Source organism: Xyrauchen texanus, chromosome 11 (genome assembly GCF_025860055.1).
Source record: "Xyrauchen texanus isolate HMW12.3.18 chromosome 11, RBS_HiC_50CHRs, whole genome shotgun sequence".
NCBI classification, from domain to species: domain Eukaryota; kingdom Metazoa; phylum Chordata; class Actinopteri; order Cypriniformes; family Catostomidae; genus Xyrauchen; species Xyrauchen texanus.
In genome coordinates, this window is record NC_068286.1 from 7,179,673 (window position 1) to 7,207,191 (window position 27,519).

Consider the following 27,519-nt stretch of genomic DNA (forward strand, 5'->3'; position numbering starts at 1 on the left):
ATGTCACTATTTTTTGTCTTTGTTCTGGATTATACATCTTAATCTAGACTGATCATATTTTTTAATTCTTAAGTGATTGTAATGTATAACTACAACATACATTAATAAAATTATTGAGATTTCTCAATTTGTATTCACTTTAGATAATGATAAATAGGCAGAGGCTATTTGGACTAAGTGTAAAAAGCAGCACAATACAATTTTTTTGCACTAAGTGCAAATAGTGTTATATGCTAGTGCAAATAGTGGCAGAAACTCTTACACCCCTGTTTAAATACTAACATACAGTATAGTGGCATCACTGCAGCATTTGTATTGTGTTTATTTGGAGTCCCACAGACACCTTACACCACCCCCTACCCCTACCTTACAAAAAGTAACCAGGGTTTTACAACCATTAACTGCTATTAACAACATGTTTATGTAGTAACACCACAGTTAGTCCATCAGAACTATATAGTCTCCACCAAAACACGTGGTTACTACAATATTACTACAGTAAAACCATGGTTAATTTTCTCCGGATCAAATCCTTCTCTCAACACAACGACCTTCGCTGTGACCAGATCACTGTGGGGGATTTATTTATTACTATAAGTAGTATTATAGGAAATATTAAGAGTAGAGACATGGGAAAAAGTATGTCAAAGGGTGGGATTCGAACCGGGATCTCCAGCGTGACAACACATACACATACTGACGTTACACTCAGCTCTGCTACAGCTGCACATGGAGGTGCAGTTAAGAAAATCCTGTTTACACCAGACCACTGGAGAGCAAATAGTCACTTAGTTATCCAGTCTCTTAATCCACTAAATGTCTAACCCGTTAACCAGTTTAATGTCTCTGCCCCATCGTGAAAAAATCAAATATGTCCACCTTCATTTGATCAGCAGTTGACCCCAAATAAAGGTGTTGTGGCTGTCTTGAGTTTGGTCTGAGCAGTGGAGGGCGGAGTTAGTGTAAATAGCCTCTGCCAACACTATGGGCTATTTGCACTGAGTGTAGACACTCTGTAATAAAAATACAATTTTCTTCATCCTTGTTGATACATCTAGACAGATTGTATATATTTTAATCTCCAGTGATTGAGTTCAAATTGGATACAATTATTTTATTGACATTTTAGATTAGTTTCCAGTGAGATATTGAGTTTATATAGTGACTTTGCTGTTGTAAACATTACTGTTGCTTCTACTCTAGAAACAACATTCTTTAAAAATAATAATATATTATTTAACAATTATTTAGTAAAAAAAAAAAAACATTAAGAGTAAGACAACGTTCTTTATTAGAATATTAGTTGTTTGTATTGTGATGGGGGTGTTGGAAAATGCCCAATTTGGAAAATGTTGTACCCCTGTCCATAAATCTTGATGCCGGCCCAGATCTTCAGCTGAGTGAAAATACAAAAACCGCTGTCGCGACCAACACCAACATCTTAAAGTCTAGTCTTTAATTCAAATGTCATACACACTCGCAGTCTTCGCGTCTACTTGCACACTAGTGGACAAACACCGGAAATACACAAGACAAGTGGGTAAGTACACAAGACCAAAACCGCAAGTAGGGGTATTGAACTAGTGCCAACCCCAGTCACCGCATTTATTTGCCCCACGCTAAACCACGCCCCTAAAGTTGACGCACTTCTGTCAGTGACGTCATACAAAAATGGCGGCGCCCGAGCAGTCGCTAAACATGTACCTGTAAGCTAGTAAAATGCTCCAAAGGTGCACTATTCCTACATTACAGCCATACCTTTTTTACACGCCATCTTCCGGGCCTCGAGCAACAGGACGCTTTGTGGTCGCAATCAGGAGAGATCAACGCGACAAAGACACTTATCAAACAAGAAGGAATAACACCAGGTGTAATAATTGAAATCTGTGTAACACGCCATTAAAAAGATGGAGTTTATCAAAGAGGAGACCGAATACATGAGTTGTGCAGAAGCATGCAGCGTGAAAAACGAAGACACAACGGAACAAAAAGGTTGGTGTATATTCTTGACATGTATTATTGTTAAGGGACACTAATGAAACAAAGCAAACCCACTTTATTCAGCGATCTCTGTGGTCTACACACTATCCTGATACTGTTTTATTGAGGTCACGTTTTGGTTAATAAAAAGTTGTTTGTAAACATTTTCAGGGTTTATTTTACCACATATGGGGTTATTTTAAAATGTGGCACCTGCTTTGGTAGCACCCATGCAAATAATATTACATGTTATGTGCATTTAAATGCACATTTGACAGTACAGCATTGGGATGCAGATGTAAATTGTGATATTAACAACAGTGGGAAAACGAACACCTAATTTTTAAATGGCTAAATTTAAATATTCTGACAATGTGAATAAGTTGGATCTTTACAGATATCTTTATGCAGGCTCCTACTGATTTAACTACAATCATGTCTTGGAATTTCTGAAGGCAAATAATACAACTTACATTTTTACACAGATGGAAAACTGATAGCTTGGTCCAAAATTATGAAAATGCACCATAGTTCTTCCATAGTAACTATAGTTTTAACAATAATTGTAATAGTTCCTGGTAACCATACATTTTTCGGAAAAGAGCTCGCGGGCCCTTGAAATGAAGCGCGTTTGACACATGTTGTTATGCGGTGACGTCACTGTGAGTAGTGCATGTATTTATGTGGGAGAAGAGCGGCCATAATTCAGCAGTGGCGCAGCGCCGCTGCAAATGCATATAGGGGACACACTGCTGTGGAGGAAAGCGCCATTCTACCGTCACTCTAACAAAGTTACTCTAGCAAATCAGTCCACTATCGGCCATCTTTGGAATGCTCTCGGAAGGCTATTTCCAGTCATGACAGTGCAGTATCTGAATCAGCTTTATTGCCAAGTATGCTTACACATACAAGGAATTTGTCTTGGTGACAGGAGCTTTCCAGTGTACAACAATACAAACAATACCAAAAACAGCAGCAAGACATAGGTAATTAAAAACAAAAAAGAATAAAAAAATAAATAATTATACATATACGTACATACACTCACCTTCATACATACCCACATACACACACGTAGTGCAAATCTATTACAATCTGTTATATAAAGAACAAAAAACAGTATGTTATGTACAGAGCAATGTAAGTATTGGCAGAAGTGGATATGTTGGATAATATAAATAGGCATAAAATGTGTGTTGCACATAATTATTGCTCAATGGGGCAATTTAATTGTTCATTAGATGGATAGCCTGAGGGGAAAAAACTGTTCCTGTGTCTGACGGTTCTGGTGTTCAGAGCTCTGAAGCGCCGGCCAGAAGGCAACAGTTGAAAAAGGTAGTGGGCAGGGTGAGTGGGGTCCAGAGTGATTTTACAGCCTTTTTCCTCACTCTGGAAGTGTACAGTTCTTGAAGGGCGGGCAGGGGGCAACCAATAATCATCTCAGCAGACCGCACTGTCCTTTGTAGTCTTCTGATGTCTGATTTAGTAGCTGCACCAAACCAGACAGTTATTGAAGTGCAGAGGACAGACCCAATGACTGCTGAGTAGAACTGTATCAGCAGTGCCTGTGGCAGGTTGAACTTCTTCAACTGGCGAAGGAATAACAACCTTTGATGGGCCTTTTTCACAATGGAGTCAACGTGTGTCTCACTTCAGGTCCTGTGAGATGGTAGTGCCCAGGAACCTGAATGACTCCACTGCTGCCACAGTGCTGTTTAGAATGGTGAGGGGTGACAATGTTGGGGTGTTCCTCCCCGTTTTGAGCGTATTCAGCTCCAGTTTATGACTGCACCAGTGAGCCAGCCGTTCAACCTCCTTTCTATATGCAGACTCATCATCATCTCGGATGAGGCCGATGACAGTGGTGTCATCTGCAAACTTCAGGAGCTTGACAGAGGGGTCCTTGGTGGTGCAGTCATTTGTGTAGAGCGAGAAGAGTAGTGGGGAGAGCAGACATCCCTGGGGTGCACCAGTGCTGATGGTACAGGTGGTGGAAGTGAATTTTCCCTGCCTCACAAGCTGCTGCCTGTCCGTCAGAAAGCTGGTAATCCACTGACAGGTAGAGGTGGGAACAGGAAGTTGGTTATAAGTAGTCCAGTATCTCATAGCAGTCGTATTACGCAAGCGCCTGTGTTTGCGTACACAGTCAAATTAAGTAAACTTGGAAAGGCTGAGTGTTCAACTGTCCACAGACGCTAAGCATTTGCATCAAAACCAAAGTATACTTTGGGCTTTAGTGTGGATGTGGCCTCAGTGAGAAACTGCTCAAAATGATTCAGTTCTTGAGTGAGCTGACTGAGTGATTCAGACTGAATCGGGAATTGCTTAAGACTAAGCCATGCTAGTTAGTACCAATTTTAAATGATTGCTGAAAGGAAGTCTCCAGGAAGTTTTTTTTATTTGAAGTTAAGTCAAATCATAATGTGCTGCATAAACCGTACATAACACTGCTTTTCTGGTGATGATGTAGTGTCAGGTGAATGTGCCTTCCCAACGATCACTGACGTAATTAAAGGTTGGGATGAAACAAGACAACCTGGAGATCAACAGTGCTTGTTATTCTTGTTGTACTTTCACTTTCTTTTCATTTACATTACATTAAGCCTGCTTCATCTCTACATGACCGGAAGTGAAGTATGAGCATCTGTGTACTTCTTCTGTGTTGCAGACAAGACATGTATCTTGTGAGTGGCTTTGCGCCCTCTAGTGGCAGATGACTTAATAGAAGGACTTTTTAACATCTGCTGGCAGGATCTCTGAATGCATTTGTTCTGAAATTAATTAATCGATGACCAATAAGCTTAATGGATCAAGCTATTAACAAAAATTAATCTATTATCTATTTATGATTAACATACCTAGTCAGAGCACTCATGGTGCGCACAGCCAAACAGCTGCAGGCGCCACTGTTGAGCAAGACACCTTTTATAAAAAAGTTTATTTGATTTAATTTCATATTTGTCCCTTTCGAAATGATTTTTGAAAATGTTATATTTTATATTTCAGAACCGATGGAACCAAAGGAGGAAAGTGAAGAACTGAAAGTGGAGGAGAGACATCAGTATCTTAAACCTAATGACTTGGTCACAACTGGAGAAGAATCTATCCGCTCCTCACTGGCTAAAAAGAACGTCTCGCAAAAAACAACCAGAGCCAAAAATTATTTCGCCTGCCCTCAGTGTGGAAAGAGTTACAGCAGTAAAGGAAACCTTGAGGTGCACTTGAAAACCCACACTGGAGAGAAGCCTTTTGCATGCCCTCAGTGCGGAAAGAGTTTCCTGTTTAAAGGAAGACTTGATGCACACATAAGAAGTCACACAGGAGAGAAACCTTTTGCGTGCCCTCAGTGCGGGAAGAATTTCGGCAGCAAAGGAATCCTTGCTCGGCACGTGAAAATTCATGACGCACGGGACCCTTTTACCTGCCTTCAGTGTGGGAAAAGTTTTGCAGTGAAACAATATTATAACCGTCACATGAGAATTCACTCTGGGGAGAAGCCTTTCACGTGTCCTCAGTGTGGGAAAGGTTTCACAGAGAAGCAAAGCTTTGAAAATCACATTAGAAGTCACACTGGAGATAAGCCTTTTGAGTGCCCTCTATGTGGACAAGGTTTCACACGGAAAGAAAGCTTTGAAGTGCACATGAGAATTCACACTGGAGAGAAGCCTTTTACCTGCTCTCAGTGTGAGAAGAGTTTCACGCGTAAAGTGACCTATAAGATGCACATGAGAATTCACACGGGAGAGAAGCCTTTCACGTGCCCTCAGTGTGGAAAAAGTTTCGCCGATAAACCAAGCTTTAACTGTCATGTAAGAATTCACAATGGAGAAAAGCCTTTTACATGCCCTCAGTGTGGGAACAGCTACCCGTGTAGACGATACCTGAAAAGGCACATGAAAGTGCACGCTGAAGTAAAACCTTTCACCTGCCCTCAGTGTGGAAAAGGTTACACAGACAAAGGAGGCCTTACCAATCACATTACGAATATTCACACTGGAGAGAAGCCTTTCCCATGCCTCCAATGTGGAATGCGCTTCACTCGGAGAACAGCCTTTAATACACACATGAGAATTCACACCGGAGAGAAGCCTTACACATGCCAGCAATGCAAGGAGAGATTCACAAACAAAAGAAGACTTGATACCCACATGAGAATTCACACTGGAGTGAAGCCGTTTACCTGCTTCCAGTGTGGGAAGAGCTTCACACGCAAAAGGACGCTTAATACACACGTGAGAATTCACACAGGAGAGAAGCCTTACACATGCCAGCAGTGCGAGGAGCGTTTCACCAACAGAAGAAGACTTGTTTCTCACATGAGAATTCACACGGGAGAGAAGCCTTACACGTGCTTCCAGTGTGGGAGGAGCTTCACACGGCCGAGAAGTCTGAAAAATCACGTTTGCTCCAGCTCTAATGTGAGATCATTTAACTGTGATCAGTGCTGTATACATTTTACTTCAGCATCAGCCCTAAAAATGCATCTTGAAATTCATACAGAGAAACTTCCCTCTGGATTGGCCGAAAAAACTGATTTTGGTGTGCAAGCTCATGTTTGCTTGGAGTGTGGGAAGGCCTTTTCTAATACAAGTGACTTGGGACGGCACCTGAGGATCCATACTGGGGAAAGACCTTACAGGTGCTCATATTGTGGAAAGGGTTTCGCTCTGTCACAAAGCCTGAAAATACACGAGAGAGTTCATACTGGAGAAAAGCCATACCACTGCACTTCATGTAGAAAGAGTTTCAACCAATTATATACTCTACAGATTCATAGAATAAAGTATTGTCCAAAGTTGATGCAGGGAGCAAAGTGCATGTCATCTGCAGTGTAAATAATGAGCAATTCTCAAAGAGGCTGGTTTGCAACATTGCATTAACTGTAGGGTCAGAAATTACAACCTTCAGATGACTCGCTGCAACTCTCTCACTCTGGATCCCTGTCACGTGGAGCTCGCCAGAACAACAGGACTACCGCGTTCGAATAAACAATTGTAAAAGAGTGATTTAGGAAGCAATTCATGGAGTAACTTTACCTTGTGGAAGTGTGTGATTGTGTTTTTATCCCCCTCGAAGACTTCTGAATATAAACAATCATTGTTTGTAATGATGTGCGGCTGTGAGTGCGATCGCTGAAGAAAGCATCCAGATTAGAGGTCAACCAATAGTGGATTTTCCAATACTGATAACTAAGGGGGTGGGAAAGGCAGATAACCGATGAATCGGATGATCATTTTTAAATTGTATTAATGTAATATATAAAAAATAACACTTATTATGATGGGGACAGACAAAGAGTCCTAAATTAATAAATCCCAGATGAAGTTTATTGTCACCAAGTCCCAAAAATAACTCTAATCCGGATCAGATCTTGACATATTGTCAGTTCTTCAGTAAAAATAAGAACATGGCTTGACGAGACCAAAAGAAAGATTTTCTTCTAACAAGTTTGATCTTCTTTTCCAGTTGTCTGAGTCATTAACTCAGCAGGGCGTCCTTTCGGTCAAGGGATTCATGACCTCCTGTTGGCTGACGCTAATCCGAACTCCATCTCTCACTAGCTAGCAATTAAGTAAAAGTAGGTTACGCCTGCAAATCACTGGAAAAATCGGCAAGTGTAAGTGCAAAGTATACTTCGGTTAGACTCATACGCTAACAACTGTGTATGGGACTCTTGATGCAAATTCTGTCACTAGTTTAGTGCTCGGGCACTGCATGCACGGCCCAATATTTCTAACCGTGCAGTTTGAGCATGCACTTGGATTATTTGCACTAATTAGTGGGTCCACAAGTTGGAAATACTCACAGTTGAGCCGTTGCTTTCACCAAAGTGCCTTTCAAGGCAAGTCAAACCACTCTGTGGCCATCTTTGGAACGCTCCCTGGCAGCTTTTTTATGGAGACAAGCATGAAAAAAATGGAATCTCTAAAACGGTTGGTCAAGATAACAGTCAAAAAGGCATATTTTAAATCAGCAGTAAAATCTGACAACAGTGGTATCATAAAATGTGCTTTAGCTCCAATCAAAAAGATGCTAATTTTCACACTGGTCCAGCTGATACACATGCGAGTTCTCTAGTTGACTGTCTATCGATGTCTGTATCTAAAAGGTGATTGGATCTTTTACCTGTTAGGTGGGACTTCCTTTTCTTGAGCCACCCATAATTTACCCATTAATTTAATACAAGTGCTCCATCTTAGCCTAAACAATGTTCGCTTTCATGACAAATTGCTAGATGTAATAGCAGCTTACTTGAGACAAAGGTGGAAACGACAACAGAGGATGTGCACTTCAAGAACACATGTATTTGTATAACTTGAGTCTGAAGAAATATAAATACACATTTATGGGTCTACACTCCTGAAAAGAAATAGTCCCGTGTCTCAAAGCAGTCGTAGCGTGCATGCACTAACCACGTGTGTATGCATGCACATTCAATTGAAGTATACTTTTGAAAGGCTGAGCGGTCAATTGTTCGCTGGCGTTCGTGTCAAAACCAAAGTATGCTTTGTGTTTTAAGTCAAATGCAACTGAAACTGAAAAAGATATTTAGCAAACTGGGATCATATAAGTATATAGTATTCATATATTACTCAATGTGCTATATTTAGTATGTGGAAGTGTTTATTTTAATTTTATGATTAACTCCATAATTGTTATCATATTTTAGCAGTCTAAAAATGTGCAAATTCCATGTTCAATCAATTTACATGATGTCATATCATGTATAATAATGTATGAGCTGCAACTGTTTGAATTGTCATTCCAACATATAGGTGCTACTGTGTTAGTATGTAAAAACAAAAATGAACCCTGGTTGCATGGTATGGCTTGTAAAGGAGGAATGTCTTTATGGTAGGGTGACCATATTCGGTTTTTCCAAAAAGAGGACACATTGTTTTTTTGCCGGGGGGATAATAGGGTTCAAAACAGTGTTACTATGAATGCAAACTTTAATACAGTGAAAAAGACACTATTAGCATAACATATATATATATATACATACATTTCCAACATTCTTTTGAATGTCCATGTACTAAAATAACATATTTGAGGCCATGAGTGTACCTTCATTTACTATTACTATTATTTTGAAAGGCCATGGAAAATAAAGTGATAACAATTTTACCTGGTCACAAAAAGTAGTCTGTTAATTTACCTGATGAACTTTCACCTTTTGCTGACCCTTTATGCTTCGCAGAGCTAATGTGTGCTTCTCAATCACTTGCACTTTAATTAGCAACTGACACATAAAAGCCTGCTTTACAAGTCATACATTCTGCTTCCCATGGATCTCCACCTGGACGAAAGCATGGGAATTTTTTGACCAAATCTTCTGTAAATTTGCACTTTTGTTTGGGCATCGTTTCCACTCAGCTGTGATTTGCTGCTACTGTTAAGAAACTGTTGATGCCGAACACAACAGTGCTTCACGTGTTCGCGGAGAGATTGACAGGCAGGAATTTGGCCAATAGTTGCTGCAAGCCTCTTGTAATGGACCAATTGGTGTGTGAGAAGGCATGACTTAAAAAGACGGCTTAAAACAATGCAAAAATGCGTGCACACACAATGAAGTATTAGACCAGATGCACATCATAATGCAACTAAAGCTGAACCCGGACATTTTCACACATTTAGAAATCCTGGCCAGATGCTTTTTTAAGGTCAGAAAAAGAGGACGTATGGTCACCCTATTTTATAGGAATGCAAGAACAAGAAGTAGTGGAAAGGATCCTGTGTCACACTGTGCTGGGTGGCAGGCAGACGTCCCTAACCGCTGCCCCACCACCAGGAAATGTTCCGGGATTAATGGGGTGAAACATCCGAGATATGTGGTCCCCGTAGCTGGACGACTGAAGGCACTGATGGAGGTGCGGCGGCCAATAATGCTCAGTAGGTTTAGACCTCTACCTGAGCATCTGATTTGTACTATTCACAAGTAGTTCAAATTCATATGCACAACAAGTGCTAAACTGGTACTGTCTCTTTAAGAATAGTGGCAGTTCAGTTAGCGTCTCCCAGTCGTATTATTCTTTGATGCATCTGTGCTTTTTGCAACTGTAGTGACATTATTTTGTTTTTTTTAATGTTATCTAACATTTAAAATACTCGATTGTATTCTATGCTTGTTACCTAACAAATTGATAATATTCTAATCTAGGCTTATCTAGTTAAGGATTAGAGCCTCTGCTGACACTGTAGTGGCCTGCAGGAGTACAGTTTCAATACAGCAGGAAACTAATCTTTAAGTTATATGAATATAATTAAGACATTAGCAGTGCAGATTTCTCCCAGAGTGATCAGCTCACCACTTGTACTTATCTCGCAAATATTAGTACTCTTATGGCGTGAGTTATCGCTTTAAGAGGCTGTTTGAACGCCGTGCCAAGTTAAACCGCTCCGAAGGGCGCTTGAAAAGGGGCGTTTCCGTAGGGTTCAACCGATGGACACTTCGCTTCCGGAACCAGCCCATACGTCATAAATCTACAGGTTTGTTATAAATGAAACCAGCTGCACGAATAAAGTAAGAGAAATCTCCTTTAAAATTGTACATAGACAATATCTCCTTAGGTTTAAACTTAACATATGTGTTAACTGCTCTTTATGTGGTGTATGCCCAGAAACAATGGCACACCTGTTCTGGCAATGTCCCTACACCAGCACTTTTTGGAAAGATTTGTCCCGATACATTGCTGGTAAGCTTTTCGCTAATTTCTCTCTGATATGGAGGGATGTGCTGTTTGGTCTCCATGCTAACAAAGGTAAAATTCAGGAAGAAGTATACCTAATTAACTTATTGATCATTTTGGGGAAATATCATATTCATAAAGCCAGATTTAGTCATTCTAAACCTTCCTTTGTTGCTTTTGGTAAAGAGACACAACAGTACCTTAAATCCATCTATGACTCTAAAAATAAGTAGGCTGCTAAAACCATTCTGTTATGTTCTATCTTTAATGTATTTATTTGATTCTCCCCCTGGCTTTTTGTTTGTTTAATATTCTGTATTAATGACGTTTTTGTATGTTCTTACTATTTGTTTTGTTAAACTTCAATAAAAAAAAAAATAAAAAATTAAACAAGCTGCACCTCTAAACACCTTTTTTTCTGGTTCAAAAAACTATATATATATATATTGTTTTAGTCTTTTAATTATTATAATTAACTTTTTAAAAACATTGAAACCCATGGCTTTCTGTTTGAAACGAGCTTTTGCTTGTGTTATTTTCCTGTAAATTTGCTTGATCTGTTATTCTAATAAAGGAGTTAACAGTGGCATATGATTTATTTAACAATTGAACATATTCTGCACATTTGAATACTGGTTCTTTTTTTCTTCATATTTTAAGTACAATTATTTAAACATGCTTCTATTTCTTCTTAAAGTTTTAAAACATTTTGTTTCGGTTAATAGTATGGTAGAACCATGATTAAATGTTTCTGATTAGGTGCAGTCAGAGACGGGCCACTTCTTTTCAAATGAATGAGAGAAATTGGAACAGTCAACGGCGTTCACGAGTTGATTGACAGGCGGGCTCTGTATCTAAAAGCTGATTGGCTCTTTTACCTTTAAGGCGGGACTTTATTTTCTACATCCGCCATATTGGGTGTTCCCATTTCTCCCATTCATTTGAACTCAAGTGCTCCGTCTCGGAGCATTAATTGTCTCTGGTACGTGAATGTTGCTAAAATTGCTTCATATTTTTATTTATTCTAGTTTTAATATAGAATATGAATATTACACCTCTGAAATGTATGTTTTAGATCTGGAAAATTAACATCTGCTAAGCATCTTTAAAGCATCTTTTTACAAACAAAAATATAAAAACAAACAAACAAACAAACAAAAATTTTTTTTTCCCAGATGTAAAACATCAGACATCTTGGTGATTGATGCGCGTGTGCTATCAGGGATTGGAGTCGGGCGGAAACGCACCATCATTCCACACCAGCAGGAGGCAGTATCGTGTCTCGCGAGTTTTCAATATGCCGCACAGCTACCAGCAAAGAGGAGGATGTTATGATTCTCCGGCAAAATAATACAAACTGAACAACAGCGTGTCATATGAGGAATCATGAGGGTACATTAGACGTCTGTGCACGGATACAGGACTGTCTGCAGCCGCTTTCATTAGTACCAGTCACACGTTAGAAGTGATAGAAAGTGTCTTTGTGATTGTGAGAGTCGGCTCTGAGCTTCAGGGATGTGCCATGGCATCGGTTCGGGTGGCAGTGCGGGTCCGGCCCATGAACAGAAGGTGAGTGACTCCCAAATAAATACACAAGTACATGAGAGCAGTAGAGCACATCACACTTGTACCGGTGAGCTGCCTTATCACGATAAATAATACAAAAAACGTATATATATATATATATATATATATATATATATATATATATATATATATATATATATATTGCTTTTAATTATTAGTTCATTTATTTATTGAAATTATTATGTTTTATTTTTACTGTCCACTATTTTAAAATGTATTGTCATTTTATGATCAAATTATTCAGTCACGTGACATTTTTTTATGCAAATCCTGTGTTCCGAGAAGGGTTAGCTGCAGGCATTGCTCCAAAAAGGGGCGTGAGCTCCAAACTGCCAGCAAAGCTGTAAGGAGCCCCTAACCTTAAGTGTAAGTGACGCCCGCTTTTTGAGTTGGTGCAGCCCACTTTTAGAGTAACCCCGGCCCCTTCTGAAGTAACCCGCCCACTTTGGTAGATCACTGTCCCTGTCCTTAAAAGTAGACTTAGTTGTATGTATAAGTAGGTGATGGCCAGGCCTAAGGGAGGGGCTAGGGGGTGCATTGCCCTCTTAGAGTTTCCTTGTGCCCCCCAGAAACTAATGATGCCCAGTCAGATGGCAAAACGACCAAGCACCCCCCTCTCCCCCTTCCACCTCAATGGTCAGAATCCCATTTGGCCCCATCCCATCTTTGAGATTAATGAGAATTACAAACAAACTACAAAGTAAAACACTTGGACAGGCACATTAAAGGAATTAAATTAGCTGTGACTGTATGTAAACAAACCTGCGGATAGGTGGTGTTGTTATCAGTACTGCATGACTGGCAAAATGTGTTTCCTGTACGTCCTCCGTGGATGAACACGGCTCATTCTTTCCATCTCCTAATCCCAGTGTGGGAGTGATCTCATGGTGTGGTGTTTCTATTACAAACTAATTTGATCCTATTCATTGGTTTCAATTAAATGCAAGCCTAATAGCCATTTTGAACATATACACTGTGTGTGAATAATGAACGAAAGACATCAATATATATTTTATTCATGTAGGCCTATTATTGATTTTTTGCATAGGGAGAAAGACCTGTCTGCCAAATGCATCATCAAAATGGAAGGAAACAAGACGACCATCACCAACTTAAAAGTAGGTTAAACTGACCGTTTCTGAGCTGTGAATGATTGAGCTCCACATATGAAAAGTTTTTGGATTCATTGTTGCGTTATCTTTACGTTAGATACCAGACGGAGTGACTGGAGACTCGGTCAGAGACAGAACAAAAACTTTCACGTACGATTTCTCTTACGACTCCTCGGACTGTAAAAACACCAGCTTTGTGTCGCAGGAAAAGGTCAGTAGAAATGCGAACAGCTCAGACTGGTTGCTGTGATCACAGGATTGTATAACCAATGTCATGTACAGTCATTGATTGTTTATTTACATTTACATTTATGCATTTGGCAGACGCTTTTATCCAAAGCGACTTACAGTGCACTTATTGCAGGGACAATCCCCCCGGAGCAACCTGGAGTTAAGTGCCTTACTCAAGGACACAATGGTGGTGGCTGTGGGGATCGAACCAGCAACCTTCTGATTACCAGTTATGCGCTTTAGCCCACTACGCCACCACCAATCCCTTATTAGGTGTAAGCTATAAGAGTTAAGGCCGGGTGATATAGCTATCTCATTTTATATGTTTGTAAAAATGCCGCCTCGCTGGCCCAATGGCGGAATCCAGCGAAGTGGTGACGGTATCTGCCTGTTCGTCTTTTCTGCTGCATTTGTGGTTTTGCCGTCTTAAATTAGTTTTTAGTTAAGACCGAATCTGACTCCAATTATATTAAACCTCGAATTTAATTTGAGATTCCAGAAATGATTGATAATCAGTTGAGATCTAGTGAAGGTTAGGTTTAGGTTTGCGTATGGGGGAACGCATTCTGACAGTGGAGCATGTTAACGCCCCATACAGATCTTGCTGGGGGGAAACCGATCCCAATGGGGAATATTTCTAATTAGTAGTTTTGCTTAGTTTCTATAGATCTGTATACACTTCATTAACATAATATTATCTCTAGACAGGGGTAAATGACTAACACTGTTCGGATAAGGCCGACCAACATACCATTTCCCGAATAGTAGTTTTGTTTAGTTCTATAGTTTCCCATTACACTTGACTAGAATAATATTAGCATTAAACTGGGGTAATGCTCTTTGGACGGGTCGATCAATATTACATTGTTCCAAATAGCACTTTCTTTTAGCCTTTACAGTCTATTACACTTAACTAAATTCAGATGGTTAATCAGAAAGCTTAAGATCCCAGTTGATGTGCTTCATGCTCCATCAAATGCTGACTCTTAGTATATATATTAACCCTGATCACAGATTTGCAGGAATTTAATGTAATCTAGGAGGAGGAGGAGGAGGAGGAGGAGGAGGAGGAGGAGGAGGAGGAGGGGGGAGAATGAGACAGATGTGGAAGAGCAACAATGAGAGTGAATTTGCAATCTTTACTCAGTGAGGTGTGGTGCCTCAGGAAGAGATGCTAATTGTGCCTCCCTGGGGAGTTTTGTCCCTTGAATGAAAACATCTTGACCTTATATAACTCAATCAGAGGAAACATTGTTTCAATCAAACTGTCTTTGTTGCTAAGATTCAAAATGATGCAAGTACTAAAATACATTAAAAACTCTAGTTTAAAACCAAACAATGTTTTTCACACTAAATTAACAAATGTACACTCCTTTTTAGGTATGGGTGTTTGTTTATTTATTTATTTTTCAGCACGGAGGACTTTTAGAAAGTAAAGTCTGGTTAAAACATCCCACTCTCACTAGTTTTTTGTTAGATTGTGACATTTCTCTACTTGCGATGTCTATAGGTACTTTAAGTACATGCATCACAAGAGATACGTTTCATTTTTGTCATTTTTTACTGAAAGTCTTGAAATGATGCCCAATAAAACTATTCTACTCTCAAGTGAAATTTGGCTTGACTCTTCTTCAAGCATCACTTGTCTTATATTACACCTGAAACATGCTCTTCACTGAAACCTTTGTCGACTTGGTTAACAAGTACACTTTTGAAATAACCTTTAAAAGGGGTGAAATTGTCATCAGAATTGTGTGGTGGCCATTATTTTTGAAAAATGTATAAATAATTTTCACACTAAATTGATGGAAATAGTTTGGTAATTTCACTCTTTAATATCAAAAGTACAAAAAAAAAAAGAAATACCAAAAATAAAAGGTACGGTAAAATGTTTTTAATGTGAACGGCATGTAACAAAAATTAAAAAGTGGCAAAACTTTACAATAAGGTTCCATTAGTTAACATTAGTTACTACATTAGTAAGCATGAACTAACTGTGAATAATACTTTTACAGCATTTGTTAATCTTAGATGTTAATTTTCAGCTTATATTAATACATTTTAAAAATCAAAAATTGTATTACTTTACATATTGCACTATGAAGTAACATGAACTACCAGTGAATAATTATATTTTTATTAACTAACATTAGCAATGATTAAATACTGTAAAAATTATATTGTTAATTGTATGTTCATGTTACCTACTGCATTGAATAATGTTAATGAATGTAACGTTATTGTTAAGTGTTACCAAAAATTCAACTACTAATCAGTAGTAAATCAACTACTGGAAGGCTGGAACATGAAATTATGCACCAATAATATCACAACACATAGTAATGCAGAGCTTTATTTTTGTTTTTACCTACATACTTCATATTTATACTAAAACATGAACATCTGTGAGAGCTTTCAATGGAATTTGTCTGACCATGTTTACTATGCAACATAAAACAAATCAAGCTGATTAGTAATTAATCCACTTAACCTATGTTGTTCGGTACGGTTTGTTCAGTTGCTCAGTTCTGGGACTGACAACATTAATTGTTTCTGCGTCATTTTAAAAACTCCAAAAAGTTTGTATTTCAGTGCTGGTCTCCCACAGAGAACAGTATAGTTGAGTCCATAGCTAAAAACACTCTTTTAAAAGAATTAAACCTGTTTAAATCCTGTATATCTGAAGTAGTCACAGAAGTGTGTGAAATTGTGTGTTTGTAGGTGTTTAAGGAACTAGGCACTGATGTTTTGAAGGCAGCATTTGAAGGATATAACGCCTGCATCTTCGCTTACGGCCAGACTGGATCGGGGAAGTCGCACACCATGATGGGCATCCCTGTAAGAGAAGATGTATCTCGTAATGCAGCAGAAGTGTTTTTTCCTGCCAAAACAAAAAAGCTTTCAATTGATTGGTCAATATAGACAAATAGTGGGTCCAAAAGTATGATTTATATTCAAACCAGAAGTGATGATGTAATCTTGTTTGCATGCTGTCATTAAAGCAAAAGAAGGACATACCAAGTACTGAGAAATGCTGAAATTCAACTTTCACGTAAATGTGTTGTTGTTGATTTTTGTATTAGTAGTTTAGGAAAAAGCAAAGTAGAAGCATGTTTACTAGTGGTATCAGACTTTTGGAACCCACTGTGATTTATTAAATCTCTTAGTCGGCATTTGAGAGTTTTACATTTGATAATTGTCTCATGATCGTGAATTGATGTGCTTTAGGGCGATGTCGGTCTGATTCCACGGATCTGTGAAGGATTATTCAGCCGGATCTCAGGAATGACTCGGAGAGATGAAGCTTCTTTCCGTACAGAAGTCAGGTGCATTCAGGCCTGATGGTCATCAGTGAAAGTCAGAGAAGATGTTGCTATACGTGTTAAAAAAACACTTACAGATTAAAGTGTATATCGTAATTTCAAAACAGAATTGCTTAATTAATGACAAACATCCCCCTGCCCCCACTGTTCCGTCCCAGTCTCACACCATTGGTCATTATGTCCGGCCAAATTTGACCGTTCAAACATACTGATTGTGATTGTGTTTGGTGCCGCTAGTGGAGCAGAAATGGCATATTTCAGCTTTGAGGTTTTACAATAAACTTAAAATTTTTATTTTATTTTTCAGTTGAAAAGTCTTCAGAGTCAGGCCCAGTTGCAGTACCCATCCAGAAAACCCACACTGACTTTTGTTTTTGGTTTTGATGGCAGTTATTTGGAGATTTACAACGAACGAGTGCGTGACTTGTTAAGGAGAAAAATGGTGAAGACATTCAACCTCAGAGTCAGAGAGCACCCTAAATACGGACCCTATGTGGAAGGTAAGACAATGACACAAAACTAGAGGTCAACCGATAGTGGATTTTGAAGATGCTGATAACTAAGGTGGTGGAAAGTGTCAATAACTGATTAATCGTCTCAGCCCCGCATCAGACAATTAATCGCCACAGCCCCGCATCAGACAATTAATCGCCACAGCCCCGCATCAGACAATTAATCGCCACAGCCCCGCATCAGACAATTAATCGCCACAGCCCCGCATCAGACAATTAATCGCCACAGCCCCGCATCAGACAATTAATCGCCACAGCCCCGCATCAGACAATTAATCGCCACAGCCCCGCATCAGACAATTAATCGCCACAGCCCCGCATCAGACAATTAATCGCCACAGCCCCGCATCAGACAATTAATCGCCACAGCCCCGCATCAGACAATTAATCGCCACAGCCCCGCATCAGACAATTAATCGCCACAGCCCCGCATCAGACAATTAATCGCCACAGCCCCGCATCAGACAATTAATCGCCACAGCCCCACATCAGACAATTAATCGCCACAGCCCCGCATCAGACAATTAATCGCCACAGCCCCGCATCAGACAATTAATCGCCACAGCCCCACATCAGACAATTAATCGCCACAGCCCTACATCAGACAATTAATCATCACAGCCCCGCATCAGACAATTAATCGCCACAGTCCCACATCAGACAATTAATCGCCACAGCCCCACATCAGACAATTAATCGCCACAGCCCCGCATCAGACAATTAATCGCCACAGCCCTACATCAGACAATTAATCGCCACAGCCCCGCATCAGACAATTAATCTTCACAGCCCTACAACAGACAATTAATCATCACAGCCCCACAACAGACAATTAATCGTCACAGCCCCGCATCAGACAATTAATCTTCACAGCCCTACAACAGACAATTAATCATCACAGCCCCACAACAGACAATTAATCGTCACAGCCCCGCATCAGACAATTAATCATCACAGCCCCACATCAGACAATTAATCGCCACAGCCCCGCATCAGACAATTAATCATCACAGCCCCGCATCAGACAATTAATCGTCACAGCCCCGCATCAGACAATTAATCGCCACAGCCCCGCATCAGACAATTAATCGCCACAGCCCCGCATCAGACAATTAATCGCTACAGCCCTACAACAGACAATTAATCATCACAGCCCCACAACAGACAATTAATCGCCACAGCCCTACAACAGACAATTAATCGTCACAGCCCCACATCAGACAATTAATCGCTACAGCCCTACAACAGACAATTAATCGTCACAGCCCCGCATCAGACAATTAATCGTCACAGCCCCGCATCAGACAATTAATCGCCACAGCCCCGCATCAGACAATTAATCGCCACAGCCCCGCATCAGACAATTAATCGCCACAGCCCCGCATCAGACAATTAATCGCTACAGCCCTACAACAGACAATTAATCGTCACAGCCCCGCATCAGACAATTAATCGTCACAGCCCCGCATCAGACAATTAATCGCCACAGCCCCGCATCAGACAATTAATCGCCACAGCCCCACATCAGACAATTAATCGCCACAGCCCCACATCAGACAATTAATCGCCACAGCCCCACATCAGACAATTAATCGCCACAGCCCCGCATCAGACAATTAATCGCCACAGCCCCGCATCAGACAATTAATCGCCACAGTCCCACATCAGACAATTAATCATCACAGTCCCGCTCATATGAACTCATATATGAAGCCTTTGAGCCTTCACTTGGTTATTACATATTTATTTATAAGCACATTATTTAAAAAAACAAAACACGAAAATGACACAATAGCATGATAATACATTGTATTGCTTGTTTTGCTTAATTTTTTGACAACCTGGTGGCAGTAAATTGAACATTGTATTAAAGCTTTGAGTACAAGCCCAATTTCAATACGTTTGTAATGAAAGCCCTATTGCTTCAGAAAGCTATAGTTTACTCCACGGATACCAGATTATGACTGAGAGATGCAGGACAGCAGACTTGTGAGTCACTAGATAAAGCTGAGATAAAATCCATCTCTTTGACCTACGTAAGTCTACTGTTCCGATAAACAGAAGATCAAGATGCTGTACCTTTGACGATGAGCTGGTCCTGGCTTCAAAAGTTGTTTTCTCATGGGAACTTTGTGGAAATCACGAGAACAAAAGAGAAAATTATGTCGTGATCACGAGAAAACAAGACAGAAAAAAATTATAAACCATGGACAAAACGGGCTTCCGTACCATGAAGTGTCAGTGATTGTATTTGTTTCACCTCTAGAGGCCACTGTTATACGTTAGAGCCAATGTGTTACGAAGGGATAATAAAAGATTACAAAACTATCGGCAAATTTGTTTCCGATAACTGATAGTTCCAAAAAGCCACTATCGGCACCGATAAATCGGTAAAACCAAAAATTGTACCTCATTGTTTTCAGACCTGTCGAAACACTTGGTGCAGAACTACAGTGATGTGGAGGAGCTGATGGAGGCAGGAAACATCAACCGCACGACGGCCAGCACTGGCATGAACGACGCCAGCAGCCGCTCGCATGCCATCTTCACAATTAACTTCACACAGGTAATTGTGCAGAATGCAGGAAACAAAACATTTTCACCTGTACCACCTATAACATGTGCTCTAGTTTCTGTATACTTCTGTATAATACATATATAAAGTGCCTGCTATTGAACTAAGTGTACATGTGTACCTTCAAATGCACTGAAATGTGATGCATTAATTCTCCTCTCCTCAGGCAAAGTTTGACGCAGAGATGCCAATTGAGACGGTGAGTAAGATTCACCTGGTTGATCTGGCCGGAAGTGAGAGGGCCGATGCTACAGGGGCCACTGGTGTGCGTCTCAAAGAGGGCAGCAATATTAACAAATCGCTCGTCACTCTGGGCAATGTCATCTCAGCCTTAGGTGAGAAGAACTGTACGTAGCGTGAAACAGGATTGAAGTTTGGTATACTGTACAAAGATGCGCAACAGTGACTGCCCATTTTTTAAGCAGCCTTAGTTTGGGAAGTTTTCAGAAATTTTGAAAAAAATAAAAAACTGTACGTGTACTGTCAATATACAGTATTTACAGTGTACTTGCCCAAGAAAGTTCTGGGTAATATTAGGTAACTACATGTACTTAATATGGGTTAAGGTAGGGTTGGGATTGGGGTTAGGGTTAGGGTTAGTACCTAGTAATGTAGTTGTTGTAATTATATTGTATGTAAAGACTGTACTTCACATCCCACGAATCACTGCGTATGACAGAATCGAATAAGAAAGAACTGATCTATACACTTCTAGTCATTGATTATGGTATGAAAATTATACATATTTTAATATTTTGTAATAAACCTCAAATATATTGTAACTTACTGTACATTGTTTAAGAGTGTTGAAAGAGAAATTATTACGTTGCATTGCTTAATGGGAGTAGGTAGTCGCAGCTGAGGTCTTTTGCTGTGCTTCCTGTTTGCACAGAAACAGCGACTTCTGATTGGTGGAATTCTTGTTAGGATTATGGGTAGTGTAGTTCTTAACTGGAAATTCAGCAGTTAAAGGTGCACTTAGGATTTTTTCCCTTTGCAATGTAGTGGTAGACGGATTAATTGTTTAATGGTTTGATTAATCAATATTTCAAAATAAGAGTCCCTGAGGTTTTTCAGGATTGTTTAAAGATAAGTTCACACCAAAAGTGTTGGGATTTTGGTTGCACAATAAACTGCATCTGGGATTTCACATCTGAGACATTTATATGCTATAACTAGCAGTTGATTAATCGGTTAAGAGCTTTTTTGACCACCTTAGTTATCAGTGTTTGCAGTATCCAGTATCGGTCGACCTCTATTGCCATTGTAGGTCTGTCTTGAAAGGTTTACACGTAATTGCTAAATATCTATTTCTTTTACACAGATGAATTTGTCTCTCTTAACTGAGTGACTCTCTCTGTGTTTGTAGCTGATCTGTCACAGGAAGGAGGAAACAGTCATTTGAAGAAGAAGCAAGTGTTTGTTCCATACAGAGACTCTGTGCTCACCTGGCTACTAAAGGACAGTCTGGGAGGAAACTCAAAAACCATCATGATCGCAAGTGTGTAAACAATCACACACCCTCATAACTGCAGCTTGATTTGGCTTGTACTGTTCTGTGCATTGATTTATTTGTGTTTTTTGTTTTTCAGCTGTATCACCTGCGGACGTGAACTATGGAGAGTCACTGAGCACGTTACGCTATGCTAACCGCGCCAAAAACATAATCAACAAACCCACAATTAATGAAGAGTCCAACGTCAGACTTATCAGAGAACTTCGTGCGGAGATCGCTCGGCTGAAAGCTCTGCTGGAACAGGGAAATCAGGTCTGTGAACGTTAAAATGATTTAAATGTTATTTACAATATAAGGTTAGGGAGCACAAAACATTTCCGCTTGCCTCATTATATTAAACATATACCTTTATATTGGAGTAATCTGATAAACTATATAATGCAGATACACACACATAGACACACATTCTAATTGAATGCACCAAGTTTGCTACATTGCTTGGCAACCAAAAGCCTATAGTTTGCCTTATGGGGAATTATTGTTCTGATAATTATTATTATTAAAGTTATTGATTTTTTGATTATAGTATGAAAACAATACATTTGAGGTTAATTTCAAAATATTCAGATATGTATAAATGACAATTCGACATTGTTTGAAAGTGTTGAAAGGTTTTTGCATAAAAATTTCCATAAAAGCAGAGCCTTTTCTGATTGGTGGAATTCTTGTTAGGATTATGGGTAGTGTAGTTCTTATCTGGAAATTAAGCAGTTAATGGTGCATTTAGGAATTTTAATTGAATTTTAATGGGACTGATTTATTGTTTAATCGTTTGATTAATCCTTATTTCAAAATAAGAGTCCCCAGTGTATTTCAGGCTTGTTTAAATATAAAAGTCCTGCAATTCTTTGAGTTGAGTGGGTGGTGTAGAGGTCTAAAGCACATAACTGGTAAACTGGTAATCAGAAGGTTGCTGGTTCGATTCCCACAGCCACCACCATTGTGTCCTTGAGCAAGGCACTTAACTCCAGGTTGCTCCGGTCGGATTGTCCCTGTAATAAGTGCTCTGTAAGTCGCTTTGAATAAAAGCGTCTGCCAAATGCATAAATGTAAATTCGACAAGTGTAAAATCCGTAAAAGGAATGCCAATCTTGGCTTATTGTTTTATTTTAATATATATCTTATTTGTCTTTTTCAGATAGCACTGCTTGATTCTCCCACCGCGTTAATTATGGAGGAGGAACTGCATCAAAATGAAGCCAGGGTAACCTTACAGTACTTTCTGTCAAAGCATTTGTCCCACTGATACAGTCTCACTGAATATACAGTTTCTAAATCTATTCTGGAATTAAAAACTGGTGGTGAAATGTGTGTATTTTTCTATGGCAGGTTTTAGAGTTAACCAAGGAATGGGCGAACAAATGGAATGAAACTCAAAACATCCTGAAGGTTTGTTACAGTGATTGTATGTTTTTCACTTGGTTCACCTGCCCACTGGTAACCTAATTCAGTTTTTACTTACATTTGGTACTTGGCAAGTGTTAATTTTGGATCCTGACTGTACGTTCTAAGCTGTATGTGTGTTTTGTACAGGAGGAGACTCTGGCTCTGAGGAAGGAGGGAATCGGAGTGATCCTGGACTCCGAGCTTCCTCATCTCATTGGCATTGATGATGATCTGCTCAGCACAGGCATCATTCTCTATCATTTAAAGGTATTGAACATACAGATAATTTAAGAGATTATTTAAGTAAATGTGTAATTGAATGCGTTTAACTATGCAGTGTTCAGTATCGTTTGTAATATGATGTCAGTGTAGAGTGTGTGATGAATGAATGGGATGTGTTTGTGTGTGTTTACAGGAGGGTAGGACAAATGTTGGACGGGAAGATGCCACTAATGAACATGACATCAGTGAGTACAACAGTCTAATCTGCTTTCATAACAAGCAGTTTTATTCATTCAATTCACTCACTTTTGCTTTTTATAATGTATGATATTGTCTGAGCAGTTATTTGTCAGAAACGGCAGTCATAAAGCAGTCATAAAGCATGTCTATCGCTCTGTATAGTTCTTCATGGTTTGGGTCTCGAGAGTGAGCACTGCCTAATAGAGAATCAGAATGGAACGGTCACTCTTATTCCTCTAAATGACGCTCAGTGTTCAGTCAATGGAGTGCAAATCACAGAGCCCTGCCAGCTCAACCAAGGTAAACATTTACCTCTTTTTTTTGGTTTGATTTGTTTTAGATAGTTTTATACAAAATTGATGTTTATTCCCATTTTGTTGGCTTGACAAATCAGCAAACTGTTATTCTACAGACTTGGTTTAGGGGTTTTCCAAAGTCTCTAATCCCACATCAAAGTTATCAATTGTAACTTCCAAAAACTTCCAAACGCCTGAAGGTACCTCGTTCACCTATACAAACAATAGTATTGAAGTATAAACACCATGGGACCAAACAGCCATCATACCACTCAGGAAGGAGACATTCTGTCTCCTAGAGACAGTGCAAATCAATCCCAGAACAACAGCAAAGGACCGTATGAAGATGCTGGAGGAAACAGGTAGACAAGTATCTATATCCACAGTAAAACAAGTCCTATATCAACATAACCTGAAATGCTGCTCAGCAAGGAAAAGCCACTGCTCCAAAACTGCCATAAAAAAGCCAGACTACAGTTTGCAAGTGCACATGGGGACAAGGATCTTACATTTGGAGAAATGTCCTCTGGTCTGATGAAACAAAAATTGAACTTTTAGGCCATAATGACCATAATTAGGTTTGCCTGATTATTTAATTATCTAACGGTGTGTCTGATCATACAGCTAACTATTACATTTTTTGTGTGATTATCTAGCTAACTATCTAACTAGCTAGCTTATCTGATGGTTAGAATTTCTGTATAACCATTAAAGTTCAAAACTACTTTAAACTTTCTTGTCAAGCCAATATGACATTTTTTTTTTCTTTCTTTTTTTTCTTATCTTTCATATTTGCTGTTTTTCCCAGGTGCCGTCATTCTCCTCGGCAGAACCAATATGTTCCGATTTAATCATCCTAAAGAGGCGGCTAAATTAAGAGAGAAGAGAAAGGTGAGAGATATTGATGCTCATAACTGGAACGTGCTGTGTAAAAGACAATGACAATTTTCAATATTTGACTCACATTTATGTTGTTTCAAAAGCATATGCTGTTAATTTCTCTGTGGAATGCAAAAGTCGAATTTCTGAAGAATCTTTACCCAACTGTTTTTCAAACAACAGTTCAAAGTAACCATGTTTCTCAAGCTCTGATGCTTAACAGACATCATCACTTTGTTCCATGCAGTAATATCAGTATATTGGTTTGAAATGACATAAGGGCGAATACACAATGGCAGAATTTTAAGTTTTTGTGTAAACTATTCCATGTTACTGCTTCTGTTTCCAGAGTGGCCTCCTCAACAGCTTGAGTTTATCCATGACTGATCTATCCAGATCCTGTGAAAACCTCTCCACAGTCATGCTGTATAACCCTGGGTAAGTCGCTGTGTCTGTGTGATTAAGTGTGTGCAACAGTGTGAGTGATATCTCCCTCCCCATGCCACCTCCTCTTCCTCAGCCCTCCACCCTCTTTTCCTTTCCAGGAGTCTCCTATTCCCCCTCTCTCCATCCTCCTCTCTCTTCATGCCCTCCGACACCATTGCTGGTACTGCTGATGCCCAGTGCATTAAAACCGCTTGCAGAATACTCACAAACCCCAGCCTGAATTTAAACCCCCACTCACAGAGACCAGTGATCCTCACCAAACAACAGGGATGCATGACATATTGGTGACCAAAACGGTATCGGCCAATGTAAATGTGTGATAAAGTATGTGATAAATTTGTTCATGCAACAGCTCAAGAACCATCTCTGGCACAAAGTATTGCAATTATCATCCAAATTCGCTCACTCCTTTGCTCAATCCGTTAACTCCATTTAGTGAACTTTTGGGAGTACTCCTGTTTGACCAAAAGACCTATCTTCCGAACGCAAAGTCCAGACTTAACATAGACTCCATTGTAGTCTCAAGAAGCGCACCAAATTTGGTCAGATTTCACCCAAAGGGGTCGCTAAAACTAAAAAGCATCATTACTCCACAATCGTTTGGTTGAGCATGTACAAATTTGGTATGCCTTGCCAAATACAGTACATTTACTGTAGTATGTCCTCAAAGTATGAAGCGGACAAATCAACAAAAATGGCCACTAACAGCCTTTTAAATTTCAGCTGCCAATACTAAGTTGTGAATGGGTTTATTATCATGAAATTTGGTATATACAGGAATGGTCTCTTCCATTAAGTATTTTAAGAATCAGCTGTAAGGTGTCAAATTAAATGACTGTACTGACAAGCAAACAGTTATATTGGCACCCCAGAATAGAACTGCTTTTGATGGGCTGAAATTGACCAAAAAGTGCTGTTTTTGGAGTAAAGCACACTTTTCCCAGAAGATACACCACAAAGGCCTGATCAGATGTTTATAATGTTTTAATACAAATGTATTGAGTTTTATGATGTTTTATTGGCGATATTTTGAGCAGAAACATGTAAAAAACTAATCGATTGGTCTGTTACATTGTTGATGACATATCATAATCCCTGGCAATGACCGGCATGGTGACTCTCATTCCCAGTCAGTTTAAAAACATGAACTTGACATGTTTTTGACATGTTTTGTGAGATTCACCTCACTAAAGCAACTCCATGTCACGAATGAATGGCAAATGCTTCCCAGACGTATGCAAACCTCCTCAGAGTGATGTTACCTCTGTAGGACTGGATGCAACTCTGATAATTGTTTGTTTGGTTCATTTTTAGTCATAACATGCTAACATTTGAATCATCCTCGAATGAAACAAGTTCCAACTTAAGAGTCTGGATCTTTGGTAACGTTTCCTCTCTCTGTACTCTTTTGTAACAGTCTCCTCACTCAAAAGGGCCCCATCTTTCTCAGGTAGAAAAATACAAACTAGTGTTAACTGTCGTTGTTTTTTCCATCTACATTTTTGGTTTCGGTCTCTCCAGTTCATGCTTGTGAGATGTTATTTGTCCCCTTGCATTTCATCATCATGACACTTTAGTTAAACATGTCTACATCTGACTGCTTGTTTGTTTTAAGTTGTGCATTCTTCAGCATGTGCTTATATTTGTGATGCATGCAGTGCCCGATAAAGTAGGCACTTATCCCATACACTTCTGTGTGTGTGTGTGTGTGTGTGTGTGTGTGTGTGTGTGTGTGTGTGTGTGTGTGTGTGTATTTTAAGGGTGGAAGCTGATTGTGTCTTGTGTTTTTCAGACTGGAGTTTGAGAGGCAACAAAGAGAAGAACTGGAAAAACTTGAAAATAAAAGGTTTGTCATGTGACCACAAATTCAACAACCATTAATACATGCAAACGCTTTGATAAAACAGTAATGAGATTTTCTGGCCCTTCCCTTAAAGGAATTTTCCAGGTTCAATACAAGTTAAGCTCAAACGACTGCTTTTGTGACACAATGTTGATTACCACAAAAATAAAATGTGGCCAATTATTAAGCAGAAATATTAAGCTTATAATTTTATTAAAGCACTTACATAAATTCTCCTGCTAAAACTTGCATATTATTTGAGCTATAAAGTTATTTAAATGTTATTTTTACAGTCTTTTTAAAGATCATTTTCCACCCTCATTCTGACCCTCTGTCAGAAACGCTCTGTTTTGTTGCTACTTCTCCTTTAAGACGTGACAGTAAACGCCCACTATTATGATTGGCTCTCTGCCCTTAACTGACCTGCTCTCTCCTTGCCATACCACTGCCCACCACTATTAGGTGGGGCTACGGAAGTGATTAGGTAAAGTAAGTGTTAATGTGTTGTTGTGTTGCTGGTCAAATGCAAATGTCTAAAACAGTGTGAGATCACAATGTGGAGGAAGTAGAGAGTGAGTCACTTTGGCAGCTTGGGTTCATCAAATCCTCTTTTAGCAGAGAGGAGAATGTTTTGAGGTCTGAAACCACTTTTAATAATACAGAATGAACTACTTACTACA

The 27,519-nt window shown here is 39.4% G+C and overlaps 2 protein-coding genes across 5 annotated transcripts in view; both read left to right on the plus strand.

The window, feature by feature from the left end:
- The first annotated feature begins 1,673 nt into the window (after nucleotides 1-1,673).
- LOC127651207 (gastrula zinc finger protein XlCGF26.1-like) lies at nucleotides 1,674-9,257 on the plus strand. The gene is made up of 2 exons (XM_052136937.1): nucleotides 1,674-1,992; nucleotides 4,987-9,257. The coding sequence occupies exons 1-2, from the start codon at nucleotides 1,908-1,910 to the stop codon at nucleotides 6,813-6,815; spliced, it is 1,914 nt and encodes a 637-aa protein (XP_051992897.1). The 5' UTR covers nucleotides 1,674-1,907; the 3' UTR covers nucleotides 6,816-9,257.
- Nucleotides 9,258-11,842: 2,585 nt separating this feature from the next.
- The window catches only part of LOC127651205 (kinesin-like protein KIF16B), a 31,620-nt gene continuing 15,943 nt past the window's right edge, over nucleotides 11,843-27,519 (plus strand). For 3 of the 4 annotated variants that reach the window (XM_052136929.1, XM_052136931.1, XM_052136932.1), the window contains exons 1-19: nucleotides 11,843-12,239; nucleotides 13,306-13,375; nucleotides 13,467-13,580; nucleotides 16,322-16,438; nucleotides 16,829-16,926; nucleotides 17,314-17,423; nucleotides 19,859-20,001; nucleotides 20,177-20,345; nucleotides 21,380-21,511; nucleotides 21,603-21,778; nucleotides 22,665-22,730; nucleotides 22,856-22,915; nucleotides 23,060-23,179; nucleotides 23,328-23,379; nucleotides 23,537-23,674; nucleotides 24,479-24,561; nucleotides 24,899-24,987; nucleotides 26,414-26,446; nucleotides 26,789-26,842. In XM_052136929.1, coding sequence (XP_051992889.1) covers nucleotides 12,193-12,239; nucleotides 13,306-13,375; nucleotides 13,467-13,580; nucleotides 16,322-16,438; nucleotides 16,829-16,926; nucleotides 17,314-17,423; nucleotides 19,859-20,001; nucleotides 20,177-20,345; nucleotides 21,380-21,511; nucleotides 21,603-21,778; nucleotides 22,665-22,730; nucleotides 22,856-22,915; nucleotides 23,060-23,179; nucleotides 23,328-23,379; nucleotides 23,537-23,674; nucleotides 24,479-24,561; nucleotides 24,899-24,987; nucleotides 26,414-26,446; nucleotides 26,789-26,842 — 1,871 coding nt within the window. In that variant the 5' untranslated portion in view covers nucleotides 11,843-12,192. The remainder of the gene's footprint in view (nucleotides 12,240-13,305; nucleotides 13,376-13,466; nucleotides 13,581-16,321; nucleotides 16,439-16,828; nucleotides 16,927-17,313; nucleotides 17,424-19,858; nucleotides 20,002-20,176; nucleotides 20,346-21,379; nucleotides 21,512-21,602; nucleotides 21,779-22,664; nucleotides 22,731-22,855; nucleotides 22,916-23,059; nucleotides 23,180-23,327; nucleotides 23,380-23,536; nucleotides 23,675-24,478; nucleotides 24,562-24,898; nucleotides 24,988-26,413; nucleotides 26,447-26,788; nucleotides 26,843-27,519) is intronic. The other variant, XM_052136930.1, reaches the window with a different exon arrangement.

Bases quoted from the DNA above. Each gene is read 5' to 3' on its own strand.
- LOC127651207 (XM_052136937.1), top strand. From the start codon at position 1,908: ATGGAGTTTATCAAAGAGGAGACCGAATACATGAGTTGTGCAGAAGCA. The intron at 1,993-4,986 runs GTTGGTGTATAT...TTTATATTTCAG, and splicing joins AGACACAACGGAACAAAAAG to AACCGATGGAACCAAAGGAG.